A 22,749-nucleotide genomic window follows, 5' to 3' on the forward strand; every position below is an offset into this window, starting at 1 on the left:
GCTGATTTCTAGACCTGCTGTGGGGGCAGCTCAGATTCTAATTTGGTCCTACTCCTTTGTATTCTTGCCTCCAATGTCCACAGCTATCAGAACTAGTGTGTTTTCTTTTGTGGGAGCTCTCAATGTCATTTTATATATTCCATAGACACAGAGCTGCCTAGTTGATCATGTGGATTTAATCTGCAGCTTGTACAAGCTGGTGGGAAGGTTTCGGGTCTTCTTCCTTAGCTACTCTGCCCCTGGGTTTCAACTGTGGTTTTATTTCCACCTCTGCATGTGGGTTGTCCACTGGGGTTTGCTCCTAAGGCTGCCCTGGAGGACTTGGGTTTGCCGCTATGAGGGCCAGGTGTGGAGGTGGTGCAGCTGCTTTGGGTCACAGGGGTTCTGGCAGCACCAGGTACTCAGGGGAGTTGGCAGCTAGGGCAGCAGGAAATATAGTGCTCTAGAAGGATATGGCAACCAGTATTGGTCAATACACTCCAGTATTCTTGCCTGGAGAACCCCCTGACAGAGAAGCCTGGAAGGCCACAGTCTACAGGATCGCAGAGTTGGACATGACTGAAGCGACCCTGCGTGCATAGATGCAAGACACTTTTTTGCCTGCAGCAGCTCTGCCCCAGTGAGGGTTGAACATGAAGATGGCGCAGCTGCTTGGGCTGTGGGGACCCTGGCAGTGCCAAGTGTGCAGGGATGGGGACTGCCTCCGCTGCAGGAGTATCACAGTCTTTTTTCAAGCCTGTTGTAGCTGGCAATCAGAAGGCCTCTTTAGCCAGTCTTTCTCTGTAGTTGCGCCTGTTTAGGCACTTAGAGGGCTCCCTTGCTTGGGGTCCTTCTCTGTTGTTCCGTGCATCAGGCACATAGAGAGGCCCCCACGGCTGGGGTCCTACTCTGTAGATTGGCATGTCAGGCACTTAAAGGGGCGCCCTGGGTGGGGTCCTACTCTGTAGTTCAGTGCATCAGGCATTTGATGGGCCCGCCTGTCTATTGTTCAGCTGCTGATGCTGGTGTGTTGGGAGAGAGAGGCTATGGTGATGGCTCCACCCCGTACGCATGACTCAGTTGTATCGCCTTGCTTCCATGGCTGCCTGGCTTTCCTCCACAGGCATTTCCCACCACAATCTCTTCCCTCACATCCCCTTGATCCGTCTCTCTGCAGTCGACAGCAGCCCTTGCCCTGGGATTGCTCCATAATCTCTAAGCTCCAGCTCCCAGCTGCTGTGCCTTCTAGGGGACCTGCATCCCTGTTGGGGGTATGTATGCTTGCAGCAAGGACTGTCTGATTCTCATTCCATTTAGGCTGCCTTAGATTAGCTGATTCACTCTCAGCCTTAAGTGTTTCTCCTCTGACTCAGACAATTGCCCTGATGTGGGGATCGGACCCCTGCTTCAGTTCCCCCATCCACTGAGGGCACGTCCAGTCCTGCTAACACTCCTGCTTTCCCCCCTAATTCCTTCATCCTACCGAGTTTTGCGTGGTTCTGTGTATTCTTTTCTACTAGTCAGGTAGTCCTGTCTGCTCTAGGCTGGCGTTCTGTCTGCAGTTTTGTGTCTGAAGGTATATTCCTGATGTATCCATGGAGAGAGATGTACTTCACGTCCATCTACTCCTCAACCATCTTGTTCCTCTTCTGATACTTTTTATTTGCCACACTGCGTAGCTTGCGGGATCTTAGTTCCCTGACCAGGGACTGAACCCAGGCCCTTGGCAGTGAAAGTGCTGAGTCCTAACCATTGAGCCTGCCAGGGAATTCCCCTCCAATGAACTTTAGAGTGGCACTCTCCAAGCGAAATGTCACGTGAGCCACCAATATAATTTTAAAATTTCTAGTAGCCATACAGAAAAGGAATTGATGAAATCGATTTAGATGCTGTAAGATCCCCTGGAAGAGGAAATGGCAACCCACTCCAGTATTCTTGTCTGGATAATCCCATGGACAGAGAAACCTGGCAGGCTACAGTCCATGGGGGTCACAAAGAGTTGGACACAACTGAGTGACTGAGCACACACACATATATCTTTTGGCCACACCACACGCAAGTGGGTTCCTAATTCCCCCACCAGAGATGGAACCCACAACCCCCACCCCCCAGAATGGAAAGGCAGTCTTAACCACTGGTCCATGAGGGAAGTCTCTGTGTGCTATATTTAATATTATCAGGTATGTCCTAAAGAGTATCATTCCAACACTCAATGTTTTAAAATATGAACAAGGTATTATATATTCTGTTATTTCATATCAGACTCCCACACCCAGTGTGGGTTTTACACCCACAACACGTCTCAGTTTCAGATGTGGCTAGTGATTGCCATACTGGACAGCACAGGCTTGGAGAGGGTCCACCTCCCACCCCCACACCAATGTTGGATGGCCTCTCATCCAACTGCAGAGTGAAATCAGAAATCTTGCAAAAGACGCTGAACGGTGAATGGGATGTGTTTAGCTGCTGGGCTCGCTTGCAAGACTCTGACAGATGAAGGTGTGGAGGGGTTAAATCAGTTAATGGTGAAGAAAAGAAAACAAACAAACAGATACAGCAGTATTACAGGCTGGATTGCATTCACCTCCATCCTGATACCCAAGCCCTCAGGATGAGAGTGTATTCGAGGATGGCGTCTTTATGGACAGAGGTCCGCAAGTTAAGATGCGATCACTGAGTGGACACTGATCCAGTATGACAAGTATTTTTCTAAGGGAAAATCTGGATACAGATGCAGGGATAAAACAGCCCTCTACTAGCCAATGGGACTTCCCAGGTGGCGCTAAAGAACCCGCCTGCCAATGCAGGAGACGTAAGAGATGCGGGTTCGATCTCTGGATCAGGAAGATCCCCTGGAGGAGGGCATGGCAACCCATTCCAGTCTTCTTGCCTGGAGAATCTCATGGACAGAGGAGCCTGGCGGGCTGTAGTCCTTAGGGTCGCAAAGAGTCAGACATGACTGAAGCGACATACCATGCACACACAAACCAAGGAGAGGGGCTTTAGAAGGAACCAACTGAGCCAACCAGCCTTGACTGTGGGGAGACTTCCAGCATCCAGGACCCTGAGGAAAGATTCTTGTTTAAGTCCCGGGCCTGCGGAACTGTCTTCTGTGGCGGTCCCAGGAAACGAGCACAGGGCATCCGAGCAGAAGGGTTTGACCACGAGAGAATTATAGGTAGGCCTTGGACAATGGAAGATGTGTCCGCCTCTCTGCCCACACCGCACGCCATGCTGGGTTTCTAAAACCTTCCCTGTGACTCCTGGCATCGTGGAGGCTCCTTGTGAGAAAGACTTTGGGGAAAGGGAGGGTGCAGAGGGGTAGTGGGACAAGATCAAGTCTCTGTCCCTGGTGGTCCACTGGTTACAAATCCACCTTGCAATGCCAGGGACACAGGTTCAACCTCTTGTCCCCGAAGATCCCACATACCGCCAAGCAACCAAGCCTGTCCCCCCACCCTGCTGCGCCTGCACTCTAGAGCCCATGCTCTGCAACAAGAGAAGCCCGAGCATTGCAACTAGGAAAACCCTTGGCATCAGCAAAGATCCAGCGCAGCCAAAAAAATCAAGTCTCCATGCCACTGCTGGGATGGGCCGTCACACCTCATTCCTTGGGTTTCCGGCCAGTAGAATTCCCCCCACCTGCCCCCTACAATAGTTTCTGACAAAAGGGCTTCTACAGAGAAGCCACCAGGAAACATCTGGGCATTTCACATTTGGGCTCTGGTTTGGGATGCGAAGACTGCCTGGCTCTCTCTACCAGACAAGTGGAAGAGGCAGGAAGAAGCTAACAGAGGTGACAGCCAGGCAGGAAGGAGGAGGCCTGCCCCACTGGGACCCAGGTGGGGGTGAGCGGAGGGCAGACGCCATCCAGAGCCCACGGCAGCTGAGCGTGTGCACGTGTGGAGACCACCTGTGTTGGACTCATCTGCGGCCCAGCCAGCCAAGCCAGTCTCACCATCGGGGCAGCCAGGACCCGCTCTGCCGAAGTTGTCACTGGTAGAAGCTGTAGATCTGCCTTTTGTATTTCTGGAGGATGAAATGTCGTTTAATCTTTGTCGTCGGACCTGCCCAGAAAGCAGAAACCGATTCAGACGTGGGGGTGAAATAGGAGTCCATGTACCCTGGGTGTGACCAGGCGGCAGAATCTCGTGGCTGGGGCTGGGCTGGTGGCTGGCCATGCCCTCACCTTCCTGGGGCACTGCCTTTGCCATCTTAAGGGATGGCAAAGGAGACTCTCTGCTTCACACACACACAGCTCCCTTTCTGGGAATAAAATCTCAACTCCTTACTGCAGCTGAATGTGACCTCTCTCCACCCTGACTTCACAGGCCTCCCATTGTTCCCACGACTCTCCAGGCACCGTCCTACCTGAGGGCCTCTGTACCTGCTGTCCTCTCAGCCAGGAATATTATTCCCCTTCAATTGTTTGCCCAAAAGGCTCCTTCTCGTCCTCTGAGTCTTACCCTAAGGACCACTTCCTGAGCGCAGCTTTCCCAGATCCTTTTGGCCAAAGCATCTTGCCGTCTGACCCCTGACCAGTCATCCTTCTAGTACACTGTCACACCTGCTACGCTGCCCAGTCTTCTCACCTCCCTGACACATCAGAGTCTGCATCTACTGGGGGTGGGATCGGGGGGAGGTGGACACCATCTTCCTCCGTGTAGCCACCCCTTGGTCGGCAGCTGGTCCCACAGACCCTCTGACTCCCAGAATAAGATGTGTCTCCTCAGCACCCACAGGGCCCTGGACACCATCAGGGGACCAGCCTCCAAGTGTTGAAACTCTCCAGGCCACTCACCTAGCTCTCCGCCACTGATGGAAAAGTCCTTCTCCAAGATGACCCACTTCTGAATCTTCTGTGCGTTGGAGATGGCTTTTTGGTTGACAGCATTGATGCCTTTCTGGATGGCCGCGTAGACCATGGGGTCTCGCAGGTCCAAGATCTCAGACACTGTGGTCGCCTGGCTGCCCACCTCCCGGCAGAACTTGATCGCCTCCAAGTTCAGCGTGTCCAGTGGCTCTCCGGTCATTTTGTCGACCTCGCACTGCCCCCACGACACCCCTGTCACAACCTCTAGCATCCAGCCCCAAGGACCAAGATGTGGCTTCCCACCTGCTGGAAAACCCACATTACCTTCAGCGTCAGGAGGATGCTCAGGAACTTGGCCTTGTCGCCCACCAACATGGCATTACTAATGATGGGGATTGTCTCCTTAACCAGGTTCTCGATGGGAACAGGAGCCACATTCTCGCCACCAGCTGTGATGATGATTTCTGAAACAAGGCGTGACTGGGGGTGGGTTCAACCAGGACAGCCCAGGAGCCCCGTGCCTTTGCAGATCAGAGGGGCCCAGGTGTCGGCAGCAACCACCACTCCCCCAAAAAACCCCAGAACCACCCCTGCCCTTCTCCAGGATGCTCTCTATGTCCTTCTCCAAGCCCCAGACCCAGAGTCACTCTGCCCCTCCTCCCCCGTCTTCTTCAGATTCCCGTCAAGCATCCACATCCTGAGTATTCCACTTGGACAGCATCTTGTCCACTCCTGGCCTGTTCCTCTGTCCCCTGTGCCCTGATCCAGGCCCTCTGGTATGCCCTTGCCTGGAAAATAGTCAAGTGCTTCTGACCATGCCTGTCTCTCTGTCTCCTGCTGTTCCCATCGTCTGGCAACTCTCAAAGACCCCAAGTCCAGGCTCCTCCCAGGGGTGCGTGGCACCTCCCTAGTTTTGGCAGGCTCTTAAAGGATTGTGTCACTGTCTTCCCCTGCCTAAAATCCTTCAGGAGCTCCTCTTCCTGCCCCAGACACAGTCTTCACTTGTTCCTCCATCCTGGGACACTTGCTGCTTCCCGTCCCACCCACCCAGACCCTCTCCATTCCATCCCATGATCTTGCAGTCACCTCTGCTGAGATCCTTGTAGCACTAGGAATGATCCATTTGGGCCCATGATGGACATCTGTGATATCATCAGCCCAGTGACTCCTCCATCCTTCAAGTTTCTTTGGAGAACTACCCTCCATCTCTGTGTGGTCTGGGGAGGGGGTGGGCTGCTGGGGTGAGCCTTTGACCACATCAGACCAGTCAGCGTATTCCATCCTCTACAGTCATTCATTCTGAGATGGAATACTGACCCAAGAAGATCCAATGAGAATCGGGCATGAAACTTGCTGACGCTGTTGGGAGTAGTACACTCTTTCTCAACCTTAGGCTGTTACGATGAGCCTAGACTGTTGGCAGCCATCTTGTCATCAAGTTGGAAAAGCCTCCTCAAGAATGGCGTCAGGGAGCTCCCTAGTGGTCCAGTGGTTAAGAATCTAGCTTCCAATACAGGGGATGTGGGTTCAATCCCTGGTCAGGGACCTAAGATCCCACATGCCGTGCAGCAGCTAAGCCCTTGAGCCACAACTACTGAGCCCACATGACAAAGAGCCCGCATGCTGCAACTAAGACCAGATGCAGACAAATAAATGAATGAATAAACAAGAATGGCACAGATACAGAGGGGAACTTGGTCACAGAAGGATAAAGAGATTCCTGGTGATGTCATTTTGGCACCTGGATCCAGCCATGCCTGAAGCATGACCTTTTGGACTTTACAGTTTTGAGCCAGCAGCTTTACTTTTCCACTCAAACCTGCTTAAGAAGGGTTTTCTGTTGCTTATCACAGAAATAATGGTAACATAGCCCTCTTACTGAACAGTTACAGCCTATGTCAGGCTCCATGCCAAATGCTCTACATCAGAGGTTGTGGGCCAAATTCCACAATGCTCCTTCTGCCTGTTTTTGTAAGGCCATTTTTAAATAGTTGGAAGGAAATCCAAAGAACAACAATATTTGTGACACATGAAAATCCTGTGACATTTGTATTGGTGCATGGCCACGACCGTAGGTCTGGACATCAACTGCGGCTGCTTTTGTCCCACAGCAGTCGAGTGGAGCAGCTATGTCAGAGACCCTGTATCCTGCAAATCCAAAATATTTATACATGGGCCTTTTAGGGCTTCCCTGGTAGCTCAGTGGTATAGAATCTGCCTGCCAAAGCAGGAGATGCAGGAGACTTAGGTTCTGTCCCTGGCTTGGGAAGATCCCCTGGAGAAGGAAATGGCAACCTACTCTAGTATTCTTGCCTAAAGAACCCCATGGACAGAGGAGCTTGTTGGGCTACTGTCCATGGGGTCATAAAAGAGACACGAGTTAGTGACTAAAGCAGTGACCAACTTTATGGGACAAGTTGACTGATTCCTGTTCTGTATCATTTCATTTAATCATGATGACTCTTTAGTTACTGTTATCCATAAATGACAGGGGAGGGAACAGAGGTTTGAGGCCCAGAGTAGGCTTCTTTTCTGGCTCCCTCCTGCTGAGGGCCAGATGCTGGGCACAAGGATAGCACTGGGCTGGACAGTGTGTGGGCTGGGGTGTCCCTGTACATCTGTGTGAGCACCCATCCCCATGAAAGGTGGAAAGGCAGAGCCTTCGGTGTTCAAGGCTGGCCTGCTCGCTGGGGCTCCTGGGAACCCAGCCCCAGTACCTTTGATGCGGCCGGTGATAAAGAGGAAGCCCTGGTTGTCCATGCGGCCCAGGTCCCCAGAGTGGAGCCAGCCCTCCTCGTCAATGGCCTCCATGGTCGCGTCCTCCTGCTCCAGGTAGCCCATGAAGACATGCCGGCCCCAGAGGCAGACTTCCCCCACGCCATCCTTGTTCGGCTGGTACAGCATGTTCTTACACCCTGCCACAACTTTGCCAGAACTGCCAGAGGACAGGAAGGAGGAAGACTGAGGCTTGGGGTCAGGGGCCGAGGTCACCCGGTTCCTGGCTCCCGGCTCAGCTGGCCTGGGCCAATGCTGCCGCTGCATCCTCCCCAGGACCCGTGGGTGCTTGTGACTGCTGGCTGAATGGAGAGAGGGCTGGTCCCACCGAGGGAGTCAAATTCCCAAAAACCTGGTGAACTGGGCGTCCCTGGTGGCTCAGTGGTAAAGAATCTGCCTGCAATGCAGGAGACAGCGAGTTTGATCTCTGGGTCAGGAAGATCCCTGGAGAAGGAAATGGCAACCCACTCCAGTATTTCTGCCTAGGAAATCCCATGGACAGAGGAGCCTGATGTGCTACAGTCCATGGGGTCACAAAGAGCCAGACACAACTGAGTGACACTTTCACTGGTGAACTGGGAAGCCCAGTGGAGTTGTAGGTTGGTTTTATCTTCACGTACATGGCAGAAAAACTTCCCAGCTTAAAAACAACAACGGGATTCCCCAGTGGCCAAGTGGTTGGGACTCCATGTTTTCCCTGCTGAGGGCCTGGGTCCATCCCTGATCGGGGAACTAAGATCCTACAAGTCACACAGAGTGGCAAAAAAGAAAAAAGAAAACCAACCAATCCCAGCAACAAAACCCTCTCTAGAAAACAGGAATGTTGCCCTGAATGCAGTGACCAAGACAGCTGATTTTAGGTAACATGACCAGCCAAAGTCTCTTTAAAGTTACTGCCACAGAACAGAGAGCGCTAGTAAAATCTGGATTTTCATGAAATTCCTTTCGCTAGTGATACCACTTGGGAGGGTGGTCTTAGGATGCAGAGAAGGAAGTATTTTCTTTCTGCCTGGCTGAGATCTCTTCTATTGGCAGTTAGAAGGGTCAGTGGTTTTAGGGTGAAGTGTAGAAACTCCCTTAGTCAACAAGTGGAAAAAGAAAGCAGGCCTGAGATGCTTAAAATGTATAGGAATGCATAAATGTGGACTCTGGGAAAAGGGTACAGGTGAACAGACATATTGACCCCACCGGGGGAAAGGCAGGGTGAGATAAATTGGGAGATTGGGATTGACATGTATACACTACAATGTGTAAGATAGATAACGAATGAGAATCTACTGTATAGCACAGGGAACTCTACTCAGTGTTCTGTGGTGACCTAAATGGGAAGGAAATCCAAAAAGAGCAGATACACACACACATACACACACACATACACACATACATACACACACACACATGACCAAGAACTTCCAGATGTACAAGCTGGGTTTAGAAAAGGCAGAGGAACCAGAGATCAAAATATCACCATCTGTTGGATCATAGAAAAAGCAACAGAATGCCAGAAAAATATCTACTTCTGCTTCATTGACTACACAAAAGCCTTTGACTGTGTGGATTGCAACAAACTGGAACATAGTTAAAGAGATGGGAATACCAGACCACCTTACCTGTCTCCTGAGAAAACTGTAAGTGGGTCAAGAAGCAACAGGACATGGAACAACTGACTGGTTCAAAATTGGGAAAGGAGTATGACAAGACTGTATATTGTTACTCTGCTTATTTTAACATATATGCAGAGTACATCATGCAAAGTGCCAGGCTGGAGGAATCACAGGCTGAAATCAAGATTGCCAGGAGAAATGTCAACAACCTCCCATATGCAGATGATACCACTCTCATGGCAGAAAGTAAAGAGGAACTAAGGAGCCTCTTGATGAGGGTGAATGTTGGCCTAAAACTCAACATTCAGAAAACTAAGATCATGACATCTGGTCCATCCACTTCATGGCAAATAGAAGAGGAAAAAATGTAAGTGGAAATAGTGACATATTTTATGTTCTTGGGCTCCAAAATCACTGCAGCCATGAAATTAAAAGATGCTTGCTCCTTGGGAGGAAAGCTATGACAAACCTAGACATCAAAGAGCAGAGACATCACTCTGCCAACAAAGGTTCATATAGTCAAAGCTATGGTTTTCCCATATGAATGTCAACATTCTAGGAATCAGCAAACTAAGATGGACTGGAATGGGTGAATTTAACTCAGATGACCATTATATCTATTACTGTGGGCAGGAATCCTTTAAATGGAGTAGCCATCATAGTCAACAAGAGTCTGAAATGCAGTTCTTGGAGGCAATCTCAAAAAAGACAGAATGATCTCTGTTCGTTTCCAAGGCAAACCACTCAATATCACAGTAATCCAAGGCTATTCCCCGACCAGTAACGCTGAAGAAGCTGAAGTTGAATGGTTCTATGAAGACTGGCAAGACGTTTTAGAACTAACACCCCAAAAAGATGTCCTTTTCATTATAGGGGACTGGAATGCAAAAGTAGGAAGTCAAGAAACACCTGGAGTAACAGGCAAATTTGGCCTTGGAGTACAGGATGAAGCAGGGCAATGGCTAATAGAGTTTTGTCAAGAGAATGCACTGGTCATAGCAAACACCCTCTTCCAACAACACAAGAGAAGACTCTACACATGAACACCACCAGATGGTCAACACCAAAATCAGATTGATTATATTCTTTGCAGCCAAAGATGGAGAAGCTCTATACAGTCAGCAAAAACAAGACCGGGAGCCGACTGTTGCTCAGATCATGAACTCCTTATTGCCAAATTCAGACTTAAATTGAAGAAAGTGGGGAAGACCACTAGACCATTCAGGTTTGACCTAAATCAAATCCCTTATGATTATACAGTGGAGGTGATGGAATTCCAGTTGAGCTGCTTCAAATCCTAAAAGATGATCCTGTGAAATTGCTGCACTCAATATATCAGCAAATTTGCAAAACTCAGCAGTGGCCACAGGACTGGAAAAGGTCAGTTTTTATTCCAATCCCAAAGAAAGGCAATGCCAAAGAATGCTCAAACTACTGCACATTTGCACTCATCTCACACGCTAGTAAAGTAATATTCAAAATTCTCCAAGCCAGGCTTCAGCAATACATGAACCTTGAACTTCCTGATGTTCGAGCTGGTTTTAGAAAAGGCAGAGGAACCAGAGATCAAACTGCCAGCATCCACTGGATCATCAAAAAAGCAAGAGAGTTCCAGAAAAACATCTATTTCTGCTTTATTGACTATGCCAAAGCCTTTGACTGTGTGGATCACAATAAACTGTGGAAAATTCTTCAAGAGATGGGAATACCAGACCACCTGACCTGCCTCTTGAGAAACCTGTATGCAGGTCAGGAAGCAACAGTTAGAACTGGACATGGAACAACAGACTGGTTCCAAATAGGAAAAGGAGTACGTCAAGGCTGTATATTGTCACCCTGCTTATTTAACTTCTATGCAGAGTACATCATGAGAAACGCTGGGCTGGGAGAAGCACAAGCTGGAATCAAGATTGCCGGGAGAAATATCAATAACCTCAGATATGCAGATGACACCACCCTTATGGCAGAAAGTGAAGAACTAAAGAGCCTCTTGATGAAAGTGAAAGAGGAGAGTGAAAAAGTTGGCTTAAAGCTCAACAATCAGAAAACGAAGATCATGGCATCTGGTCCCATCACTTCATGGCAAACAGATGGGGAAACAGTGGAAACAGTGTCAGACTTTATTTTTGGGGGTTCCAAAATCACTGCAGATGGTGACTGCAGCCATGAAATTAAAAGACACTCCTTGGAAGGAAAGTTATGACCAACCTAGATAGCATATTGAAAAGCAGAGACATTACTTTGTCAACAAAGGTCCATCTAGTCAAGGCTATGGTTTTTCCAGTAATCATATATGGATGTGAGAGTTGGACTATAAAGAAAGCTGAGCACTGAAGAATTGATGCTTTCGAACTATGGTGTTGGAGAAGACTCTTGAGAGTCCCTTGGACTGCAAGGAGATCCAACCAGTCCATCCTAAAGGAGATCAGTCCTGGGTGTTCATTGGAAGGACTGATGTTGAAGCTGAAACTCCAATATTTTGGCTACCTGATGCAAAGAGCAGACTCATTGGAAAAGACTCTGATGCTGGGAAAGATTGAAGGCAGGAGGAGAAGGGGACGACAGAGGATGAGATGATTGGATGGTATCACCGATTCAATGGACGAGTTTGAGCAAACTCTGGGAGATGGTAAAGGACAGGGAAGCCTGGCGTGCTGCAGTCCATGGAGTCACAAAGACTTGGACACAACATAGTGACCGAACAACAGATGACTGATTCACTTTGCTATTCAGCAGAAAATAACTTTGTAAGGCAACTATACTCCAATATAAGTTTTTAAAAAAAGTACAAAGAGGCTTCTTATAACCTCCCAATTAAAAACTTTCCTAGGAGTGTGGAAAAACTCAGAAGCTATACGAGTTTGATGGGTTCATCCAAGTAAAGCTAAAAAAAATTCTACACAGGAAAAAAAAAAAAGAAACCACCTGTTTAAGGAAGGACTACTCTTTGGTTTGGGGAAAAAAAAAAAAACAACAAAGCTCAAGCGGGCATTTGGGTTTTACAGAAAACAGACCCAGGTGCAGTTATGGGCTGGAAAGGGTGGATACTGATGTAGAGAGTAAAGTAAGAAGCAAGAGATGGTTTTGCCAGATTTGGAAGATAAGACTTCGATTTCACTAAGTTCAAAGGTGAGTGGAACCTGGCCAAACACGAGAGGAGACTCGAACTTGCAGTATGGTGCAGCTGGTGGGGGGCAGGGGAGCAGGGAAGGACGATCAGGAGGTCCTGTGAAGGAACGTGGCTCCCAGACTCCAAGTAGAACTCGCCTTTGGTGTTCTTACTGCATCAGTGTCACTGGGCTCCATCCTGCCTCCCAAGGTGAGCTAAGCTTGGGAGAAAGCCAGAGGGGCCTGCGGATGTGTTTGAAACAAAGCATCTTGGAGATGAAGGGTCCCTAGGTCTCAGGAGGTCAACCTGGGGTGGGACATCTGGAGGCAGAGCTCACAAGTGACAGATAGGGAGGGTACATACATAGAATGTTTGGGAGACCTCCCTCTTTGTCCGTGGGCTCTCGGACAAACTGGGGCTTCCCACAGTCATGAAGATTTGGAGCCTGGAGGCTGGAGGCACCAAGTCAGGATTCATCATATCCCAGAAACCCTCCCACCTCCGTCCACTTTGACCCAGTGTTGCCAGTGGACCAGGTGTCTGCCCAGGAGACCAGTACCTTAGAAACTTGTAGTTTGCCGGGGTGGATATGGTGTGGGGTCCTGAGCTTTCACTCATACCGTACACCTCGCCTATTGGTATGTCCAGGCTTAAAAAGAACTCAGAAGTTTCCTGGTTGAGGGGTGCGGCCCCGCTGATAAAAATGCGGCAGTGATCCAGGCCAAGGGAATTCTTGATTTTGGTGAACACGAGTGCCTTTGCCATGCGGTAGCTCATGGGATGGTCATGTTCCCTGTGAACATGGATGCCAAGGAAGGCTCTGTAGTCACAGAGCCACAGGGGTGGATGGAACACAGCTGGAGAAGGCTGAGCCCCCTCACCCACCACCCTCCATGCCTGGCCCCAGTGGTCCCAACCACTTACCCTAGCATCCTTTTCGAGTTGACCTTTAAGCCAATATTCCTTGCCCACAAAAACACCTTTTTCCTCAAGCTTGAAGACTTGCCAACAGCCTCCTTTATCTTCTCATGCATCTTTTCCCAAATTCGGGGTACCCCCAGGAAGGCAGTAGGCTTTACCTCTTGCAAGGTGTTGACCAAGGTGCCCTGCTGGGCACAGAGCTCAGTCAGCAACACCTGCACCCCAGGTGTCCATCTCTCCTCAGCTACTGAGGGCAGCCCAGAGAACTTTCTCTTAGCTTTCTGGACCAAGGTGAGCTCCTGACCCATGGGAGCCAGCCCATTGACTGGCCAGTGGCCAATCAGTTAACCCGTTCTCCCTGGGGACATAGTGGAGTGTACAGACTGGTAGAGTATTTTTGGAAGGCAGTGTGACAGTGCTGTTAACATTTTAAATACAGCTAGGCAACTTCACTTCTGTGGGTGATAGAACTCAGCTGGATGAAAGACTCCGATACACAGAGAAACACGTGTGAGATGCTCTTAGTGCATCAGTTTGTAATAAAGTGAAAACAGGCTATGTAGCCAGTGTGGTGGGAGTGGCTAAACAAGCACTTCATGCTTGTTGCCCAAGCATGAAGTGGAGTATCATGAAAGATTCTCCCTCAAATTGATCTACAGGTTCAGTGTCATTGTAAAAAATAGGCAAGCCATTTCATACCAACTGACAAGCTGCATGGAAATGCAGAGGACCTAGAATAACCAAAGCGATTCTGAAAAACAAAATCAGAGGACCTACTATTAATTGATTTTGAAACTGACTATAAGGTAGGGTGATCAACTGTCCCGATATATCCAGAACTGGAGGTGTTCCTGGAATGTGAGGTTTTTACTTATGAGACTGGGAGAACAGGAACAAGGTGGTCTCACTACCAAAAAGCTGGAAAAATAAAGTCAGTGAGGTTTTGGTGTAAGGATAGACATAAAGATCAATGAAACAGAACTGAAAATCTAAAGATGAGTCTTTACATTTATGATCAATTGATACTCAATAAAAGTGCCAAAGACAGACAAACAGAGAGCTTAGCTAACTTAGAGTATTCTTGCCAGACACAAAAATTACGTCAAAATGGACCACAGACCTAAAAGTAAGAGCTGTTAACAGATCTAAAAGCCCTCCAGAAGAACACACAGAAGAAAATCTCTGTGCCTTTAGATACAGTATGTGTAAGTCACTTAGTCGTGTCCGACTCTTTGTGACCCCATGGACTGTAGCCCACCAGGCTCCTCTGTCCATGGAGTTCTCCAGGCAAGAATACTGGAGTGGGTTACCATTTCTTCTTCCAACCTTTGGGGTAGGCAATGATTTTCTTAAAAATTACACCAGAAGCATGAAAGGAACAAAAAATCAATAAATTGGAGAGTTAACACTCATTAGAGGTGAACATTTTCTGCTTTTCAAAAGACACTAGTAAGAAAATGAGAAGCCACAGAGCTGGGAGCAAGTATTTGCAAAACCTATCTTTGATAAACAATTTGTATGAAGAACACAACATTCAACAATAAGATGTACAACTCAATTTTTACACAGGCAAAACTGTGAACAAGAGATTTTTCCAAAGAAGATACACAGATGGCCAATAAGCACAAGAAAAGTTGCTCACCATCATTAATCATTTGAAAACTGCAAATTAACAGGAGAGAGACCACTTCACGTCTGCTGCTGCTGCTGCTGCTAAGTCGCTTCAGTCGTGTCTGACTCTGTGCGACCCCATAGACGGCAGCCCACCAGGCTCCCCCGTCCCTGGGATTCTCCAGGCAAGAACACTGGAGTGGGTTGCCATTTCTTTCTCCAATGCAGGAAAGTGAAAAGTGACAAAAATAGTAACAAGTGTTGGTGAGGATGTGGAGGAACTGGACCTCTCATACACTTCTGGTGGGAATGCAAAATGGCACAGCCTCTTTGAAAACACTCTGGCGGTTGTTTAAAATGTTAAGACAGGCCATTCCCTGGCAGTCCTGTGGTTAAGACTCTGTGCTCCCACTGCTGGGGGCACGAGTCCGATCCCTGGTCAGGGAACTAAGATCCTGTGTGCTGAAGCCAAAAACAAGTTAAAACGGCTTTGTTCCTAGTGCTAAGTTGCTTCAGTCATGTCTGACTCTTTGCAACCAAATGGACCATGGCCCTCCAGGCTCCTCTGTTCATGGGATTCTCCGGGCAAGAATGCTGGAGTGGGTTACCATTTCCTTCTCCAGGTGATCTTCCTGAACCCAAGGATCAAAGCCCCGTCTACTGTGCCTCCTGCATGGCAGGCAGATTGTTTACCGCTGAGGCACTGGAGAAGCCCATGAATATTTCTGTAGATACGTGTATTCCCAGTAAGTGGGGTAAACATGAAGACTCAAATAGCTTCACATCAGTTCAGGTCAGATTCTACTGCCAAAAATGTTTGGTTTGTGGAGGGTTTTGGAGCTGGGAATACTGAATTAAAAAAAAAAAAGCTACACACACACACACACACACACACACACAAACTCTGCCTTTAGTGCCATCTACATTTTAGTCTTAGGTAGTTCAGTATACAGCCTGCAAAACCATGGACACCATGACTCGGATAAAGATAAAAACAAAAAGAAGGTGGTTAACCGATTCACATGCTGCTAAAGGGGAGCATTAGCTGAGGACAGAGAAGGAACCCCTCCGCCTGCTAGATCTGGGCCTTGATGGAACCATCCACCCTTCCAAGCTGCCCTTAACCTTGACTCCACACCCCCAGATCTGGGCCCTGATGGAGCCGTCCACCCATCTGGGCTTCCCTCAGCCTTGATACCTTGAGAGCATCTGGTTCAGCAAAGTAGATGAAAGCCCCGACCTTAATGGGCACCCAGACGTCCATCATCTGAGCTGCGATGTGGCTGAGAGGAAGGTAGCTGACCACCACCTCCTGCTTTTCGGGGGCATAAGCCAGGTTGCATTCCTTCGCCACCGACCCCGCTGTCCACGTGATCTAGAACACAAGCTGAACTGAGGATCCAGTGAGATCCGATATACTTCCTCCTCCTCCTCACCTACTGCTGCTGCTGCTGCTAAGTTGCTTCAGTCGTGTCCGACTCTGTGCGACCCCATAGACGGCAGCCCACCAGGCTCCCCCATCCCTGGGATCCTCCAGGCAAGAACACCGGAGTGGGTTGCCAGTTCCTTCTCCATTGCATGAAAGTGAAAAGTGAAAGTGAATTCGCTCAGTCGTGTCCGACTCTTAGCAACCCCCAGGCAACAGTACTGGAGTGGGGTGCCACTCCTCCGCTCCTCACCTGAGAGCTGTTTAAATGCAGTTCTTTAACAAATGCAAGGCACCTCCTAAACGCTGGGCACTGCTCCTGTTCTTTACAAAAACATCGAGTCATTTAGTCCTCATCTTAACACTGGGGTTGATAACTGTGATTCTCCCCCGTCATCGAGATGGGAAACCAGAGGCACAGAGAAGTTCACTAACTTGCTTGAGGCTGGGACGAATTGTAAACTACAGTGGGCAGCTTTGGGGGATTACCAGATGCCCCAGGATCCAAAAGGAGACCCTAGAGTCAGGATGTCTACTGGGAAAGTCAGAAAATCTGAAGGACTCAGTGTCTCAGAAGCAGTCTTGACTCTAGGGACTTCCCTGGTGGTCCAGTGGTTAAGAATCCACCTTCTAATGTGGAAGATCAGGTTCAATCCCTGGTCAGGGAACGAGGAGCCCACATGTCACAGGGCAGCTAAGCCCATGCACCACAACTGCTGAGCCTGCTTGCCACAATGAAAGATCCCACATGCCATGACTAAGACCCAACACAGCCACACACACAAAAGAAATCCTGACTCCACCATTTACTAGCTGAGTGACCCTGGGCTATTTGCTTAAAATCCCTTGCAACCTCTATATAAATGCTCATCTGTAAAATGGGCACAGAATTTCCTTGTGCCAACATAAAATTAAGAAACCAACACTGTCCAAAAAACAAAAGGACCACTCTTAATCCCATGGAATAAACACCCCAACAATTAATATATCAATGTTTTTCTTAAAATTTCTTTAAATTTTTATTGGAGTGTAGTTGCTTTATAACTCTATGAATGTTTTTCTTTCTCCAATGCATGCTTTGATGTAAAGTTTTAGCATATCTATAATTTAGGAATCTATACTTCTTACTGGTATCATAAACTGGTCGTTAATCTGGCCACATGGGCCTCTACACTGTTATTCCAACAGGTCAGGCAAGGTCCTGCCTCAGGGCCTTTGCACTGGCCATTCCCACTGCCTGGGATCTGCTTCCTTCAACTGTCTCCACAACTATTAATAACTCCTTGGATACTGAATTGCTAGTTAAATGTCACCTCTTAGAGAAGCTGTCTCACCCCCAAACTGAAGCTTCCAGCATCTGTCTAATCCTCTAAGTACTACTTGCCACAATCTCAGTGGTTTTATTTATTCGTTCCCTGTCTGTCTTCCCGGGGGCCACAATTGGGTCTGTTCTGTCCAAAGCCATTTTCCAAGCACATAGTAGGTGCCCAGTGAATTTTCGTTGAGAAGGGACATTTAAGAGAAGAGAAGAGACATTTAAGAGAAGAGAAGGGACATTTAAGAGCAAGGAAACATGCAAAACCCTTGGCCCATAGTGAGCCCTCAAGATTCATCCCTTGTCTTTCTCTGGGTCTCAGGATGGAGGGATTTTCCTTCTGCCCCCATAAGCACTGTCCCTTCCAGAGGCCCAAGGAATCCAGCACCCACTTGTTGAGAAAAGGGGCTAGGTGCATGCAGACTGTGATTTACAGTCATTCAAACACCCGAGGGTTCAGAACCTGGCTCAGGCTCCTTCTTCGCTCTCTGACCTTGCTCGAGTCATGTCCCCTCTCTGAGCCTGTTTGCCCATCTGTGAAAGGGGTTAATGATACATCTTAACCTTGTGGGGTTTCTGTGAGGGGTTATATCTGTTTATCTCAGCGTGGCCTAGTATTCTATAAAACGGGAGAAACTTTGAATTGTGGACACATTTTGAGAACCTGGGACTACCTTTAACTTCTTGCTCTAAAAATGATGACAATTATGATGATTTTAACTCATTACTGACTGGGGGATTCTTGCAGAAACTAATGCCTGCGGCTGGAGTTTTCATTTTGGCTGGCCAAAAATCAGTTTTGTGATTTCACTAACACTGTTTTGCAGGTCACTACATTCAGCAGTTTACACCTGACAGACTGGTAAAGTCTTCTCTAGCATCATGAGTTTCACTTTCCACATTGGAATCAATCATTAAGGCTTTTTGTCTTCTTGTTGGTCTACATGCATATCGTCTGAATCAGAACTATGTTCTGAAGAACTGTCACCTTCTGAGACACTTGTATGTACGTTGCTCAGACAATCAGAGAAAGTATTCCCATAAAATTCACTGAAAAATTCATCTTTGTGTAAAATTTCACCATGTGTTATCTTTGAAGATTTTACGGTAATAAATTAGCACTTATCACATACATAAAGTTGGAACAAAAATCTAACAGAAAAACGTGAATGATAATGACAATCATAAGTTGTCTAATGAAACTTTGATCAACTTTAAGCTCTAACAACTTCACACTTGATGTTAATTGTATCAGTGTCTAAAAATGTACTGATACGTCTCCAGTCAATAATGGGCAGCAAAAGATGTATTAAAATGTCTCCAGTCAATAATGGATTAAAAGTCACAATAGGGGACACTGATGAGGCTGTGTGCCAGGTATCACTCTGAGCACTTATATCTGTGTGTAGGTTAAGTGAAGTGTTAGCCGCTCAGTCATGTCTGACTCTTTGGGACCCCATGGGCTGTAGCCCTCCAGGCTTTTCTGTCCATGGAATTCTCCAGGCAAGAATACTGGAGTGGGTAGCTAGTCCCTTCTCCAGGGGATTCTCCCAACCCAGGAATTGAACCCAGGTCTCCTATATTGCAGGCAGATTCTTTACTGTCTGAGCCACCGGGGAAGCCCATGCGTAAGTTAAAGACAGTGGCAAATTCTCTGCCACCCCCTCCATTCAGAGCTAGAGTCTGTTTTCCCTTCCTCTCACAGGGCCGGTCCAGTGGCTGGTTTTGACCTGCAGAGCAGGGCACCATGAGCTTCTGGCATTGAGCCCTGATAGATGTCAGCCTGTGCCTTTACATACTGTGTGCTGCCCTTGGGGGAGCCAGCACCACATTGAGAAATTCAACAGCCTCACTACTTCCATGCCACAGAGAAACCCAAGCCCCAGGAGACATGTGAGTGAAGCCCCTCTCAGACCTGTTAACCCAGCCTGGGCACCAGCTGAGTGATCCCAGCTGACACTCTGTGGGGCAGAAAAGACACTGCTGAGCCCTGGTCCAAATCTGAGACCCAGAAATAACGCACTGTTGGTGTTTCAAGTTGCTCAGTTCTAGAATGGTTTGTTCCACAGCAGTAGCTAACTGACACAGTATGAGGCATTATTTAACCTTCACAGCAACTCTAAGAGCTATCAGCTGTTCTTGTCTCCACTTCACAGGTGGGCAAACTGAAGCCCAGAGAAGTTAAGGGAGTTTTCTCAGGTCACACAACTAGCAAATGGGGGAGCCAGGATGAAGATCTAGGCAGACTTGCTCCAAGAGCTCAGCGTTCATCAGCTGTCTTCAAGGAGATGATCTCAGCAGACGTGAAGCCACTAGGAGTATGAACGCTGGCCAGGGTGGGCTTCCTCAGACCCTCTTTATTCATTTCAGTCCACAAAATGGATTGAATCCTCGTATACATAGCACTGGAGACACAGCAGTGAACCCAACAGACTGCCGCTGCCCTCAAGGAGCTAATGTTCACAATAAACACGTGACTGTATATAATATGTCAGTGCACGGAAAACAGTAGCCAGAGGGGATCAGGGACTGATGGGGTGGTTTATTTTTATTTGCTGTTTTGAACATGAAAGTCAGGGAGGACTTCTTGGAGGCAGTAACATTTGAGCAGGGACCCCGAGGAGGTGAAAGAGGAAGCCAAATTGGTCTCTAGGAAAAGAATTCCATGCAGAGGGAACAGCCAGAGCAAAAGCCAGTGTGTGCTGCCAACTCTTAAGCTGGGTTGCTGCAAAAAGCTCTTATAAAGTAGAAACGCTGGGACGTCCCTGCTAGTCCAGGGGCTAAGAGTGTAGGGGGCCCAGGTTCAATCCCTGGTCGGGGAACAAGATCTGACATGCTGCAGCTAAGACCCAGTGCAGCCAAAATATATATATATATATATATATATATTTTTTTTTTTTTAAGTAAGAAATGCTTCATTGCAAAACTAGCAGTCTTTCTAAAGGGGAGTGTTGGATGTACGTGCTGCCAGACACTTTTCTACTTTTAAAGCGTACAGGCTTGTACATCAGTTGCTTCATTTTTCAATTTTTAACAAAAACCGCCTGTGCTCTGCGTACTGTTCTTCAGCTGGCTTCAGCGTATTTACAGTGATCGCATCTTTAATGATCTTTATACCTCAGCCACATAGATCAAGAGTGTAGGTGAAAGTGTGGACTGTGACACCAGCCTGCCCGAGTTCAGGTCCTGGCTCTGCCATGCTGCTTGCTGTGTGACCTGGACCCAGCATTTTAACCTCTCTGGGCTTCAGTTTGCTCACCTATAGAAACAGCGGCCACCCGATAGAACAGATAGAATCATAGAATCACCGGGAGGATTTACAAAGTGTAAAACTCTCGGGATGGACCCTGGCATATCACGGGCATGCAACAGAAATGAGCCATCACTGTCTTTCTTGTTCTTTAGAAAAAAACAAACAACAGCTTTATCAAGGTGTAATTGACATACAGGGAACCACCTGCATTTGAGGTGTACAAGTTGGTGCATAGTGACTTACATATGCAGCTGTGCAGCATCCCCACCATTGAAATGGTGAATGTTCTCTGTTCCCATCGCCCTTTGTCATGCCTCCCTTTGCCATCCCAAGCAGCCACCATCTGCTTTTGGTTCCTGTAGACAAGTTTGCATTTTCTAGGGTTTTCACCACAAGGGCTTATTTTCCTGACCAAAGTTTGAACTTGGGCTCTTGGAAGTGGCACACAGATCCTAACCACTGGACCTCCTAGGAATTCTGTTCCTAGGGTTTTATATAGACAGGACCTTTTATTTAGTTACAGTTTTAAATTACAGTTAGGTCATTATATTCACTTTCTAATTTATTTTTTAATTAATTTACGGCTGCACTGGGTCTTTGTGCTACACATGGGCTTTCTTTAATTGCAGCGAGCAGGGACTGCTCTTCACTGTGGTGCGTGGATGTCTCATTGCCGTGGCTTCTCTTGTTGGCTTCTCTCATGGGCTCGACAGCATGTCGGCTCAGTAGTTGCTGTACTCAGGCTTAGTTGCCCTTCTGCATGTGGTATCTTCCCAGACCAGGTACTGAATCTGTGTCCCCTGCATTGGCAGGTGGACTCTTAACCACTGGACTGCCAGGGAAGTCCCTTTCTAGGGTTTTATATAAATAGGATCTTTTAGCGTGGATTCCCCTATTCTTTCCTACCAGTGACCTAAATTAGCATCAGCTTTGGACTCCACTCAGACATGCATGCATTTTCCCCAAGCACAGAGCCTTCCTCAGGTAACTAAAACATCAGTTCCTGCTTTATCCCCTGAAACTCAGTGTTTACACTGCCCTTTTACATACTTATTTTATCAAGCATGGTTCTGAGCTCAAACAACCCAGGAGGCAGGGACTATTACATCACACCCATTTTACAGATGAGGAAACCAAGGCTTAGAGATCTTGGATGTGTTGCCCAGGATCATAGAGCCAGGTCTCCTGCAGAGTCCCTGATCTCAACCCCTGCACTATGCTGCCCCGACCTTGGAAGTGTTGGCTTAAGTCTCTGCCCCACAGATCAAGGTCCCCCATGCCACTGTGCTCCTAAACACCACTGTGCTCCTGTGGGTCAAGAACAAAAACAGTCTGAAGGCCTCTGCCCCAGGGCAATGAGACCCTGGAGGCTGCAGAGTCCAACCCCGTCAGCAGAGACAGCACTTACATTGTCATGGCTGAGCATCACCCCCTTGGGTTGGCCCGTGGTCCCCGAAGTGTAGATGATCACGGCACACTGATTGGCCTTCTGGCTTTTTATGATCTGGTCCAGTTGGGCATCGGGAATGCTACTGCCAAGTTCTAGGAAGTCATCCCACTACGGAAAGAAAAGACCAGCAGAGGGTGGTGGCTCAAGGGTGTGAGGGGGCCCCCGGCACATCAGATGTTCCCCTTCCCCAGTCAGGTCTTGCCTCACCAGCTGCCCTGGAAGGATGATTCCCAGCAGGAGGAAAGGTACTTCATACAGAGGCCCTGAGACACCTGCTTCTCCTCCACTTCCTGGGCAGGCTACTCAAGCACCTTGGCCTCAGTTTCCTCATAGGTAAAATGGGGATGATATCAAGGCCCAACTCTTTGGGTTGTTCGAAGCAGTAAATTGGTCACTATGTGTAAAATGCTTAGAACAGCAGAGTTCAGGATCATTTGTTCTCTGCCTTTCCAGATTCCACTCACACCTCAAACTTAGTGACCAGATTGATGCA

The 22,749-nt window shown here is 48.1% G+C and overlaps 1 protein-coding gene across 1 annotated transcript in view; it reads right to left on the reverse strand.

Moving 5' to 3' along the window:
* ACSBG2 (acyl-CoA synthetase bubblegum family member 2) overlaps nt 1-22,749 on the reverse strand; it is a 50,341-nt gene that overhangs the window by 8,034 nt on the left and 19,558 nt on the right. Inside the window, exons 9-16 of the mRNA XM_086413574.1 lie at nt 22,215-22,364; nt 16,011-16,187; nt 13,205-13,386; nt 12,840-13,073; nt 7,510-7,727; nt 5,117-5,256; nt 4,781-5,027; nt 3,938-4,046 (exon numbers count right to left, since the gene is read on the reverse strand). Coding sequence (XP_086269700.1) covers nt 3,973-4,046; nt 4,781-5,027; nt 5,117-5,256; nt 7,510-7,727; nt 12,840-13,073; nt 13,205-13,386; nt 16,011-16,187; nt 22,215-22,364 — 1,422 coding nt within the window. The 3' untranslated portion in view covers nt 3,938-3,972. The remainder of the gene's footprint in view (nt 1-3,937; nt 4,047-4,780; nt 5,028-5,116; nt 5,257-7,509; nt 7,728-12,839; nt 13,074-13,204; nt 13,387-16,010; nt 16,188-22,214; nt 22,365-22,749) is intronic.

Source organism: Bos grunniens, chromosome 7 (genome assembly GCF_055505025.1).
Source record: "Bos grunniens cultivar Pamir isolate PY7600 chromosome 7, Bosgru_T2T1.0, whole genome shotgun sequence".
NCBI classification, from domain to species: Eukaryota; Metazoa; Chordata; class Mammalia; order Artiodactyla; family Bovidae; genus Bos; species Bos grunniens.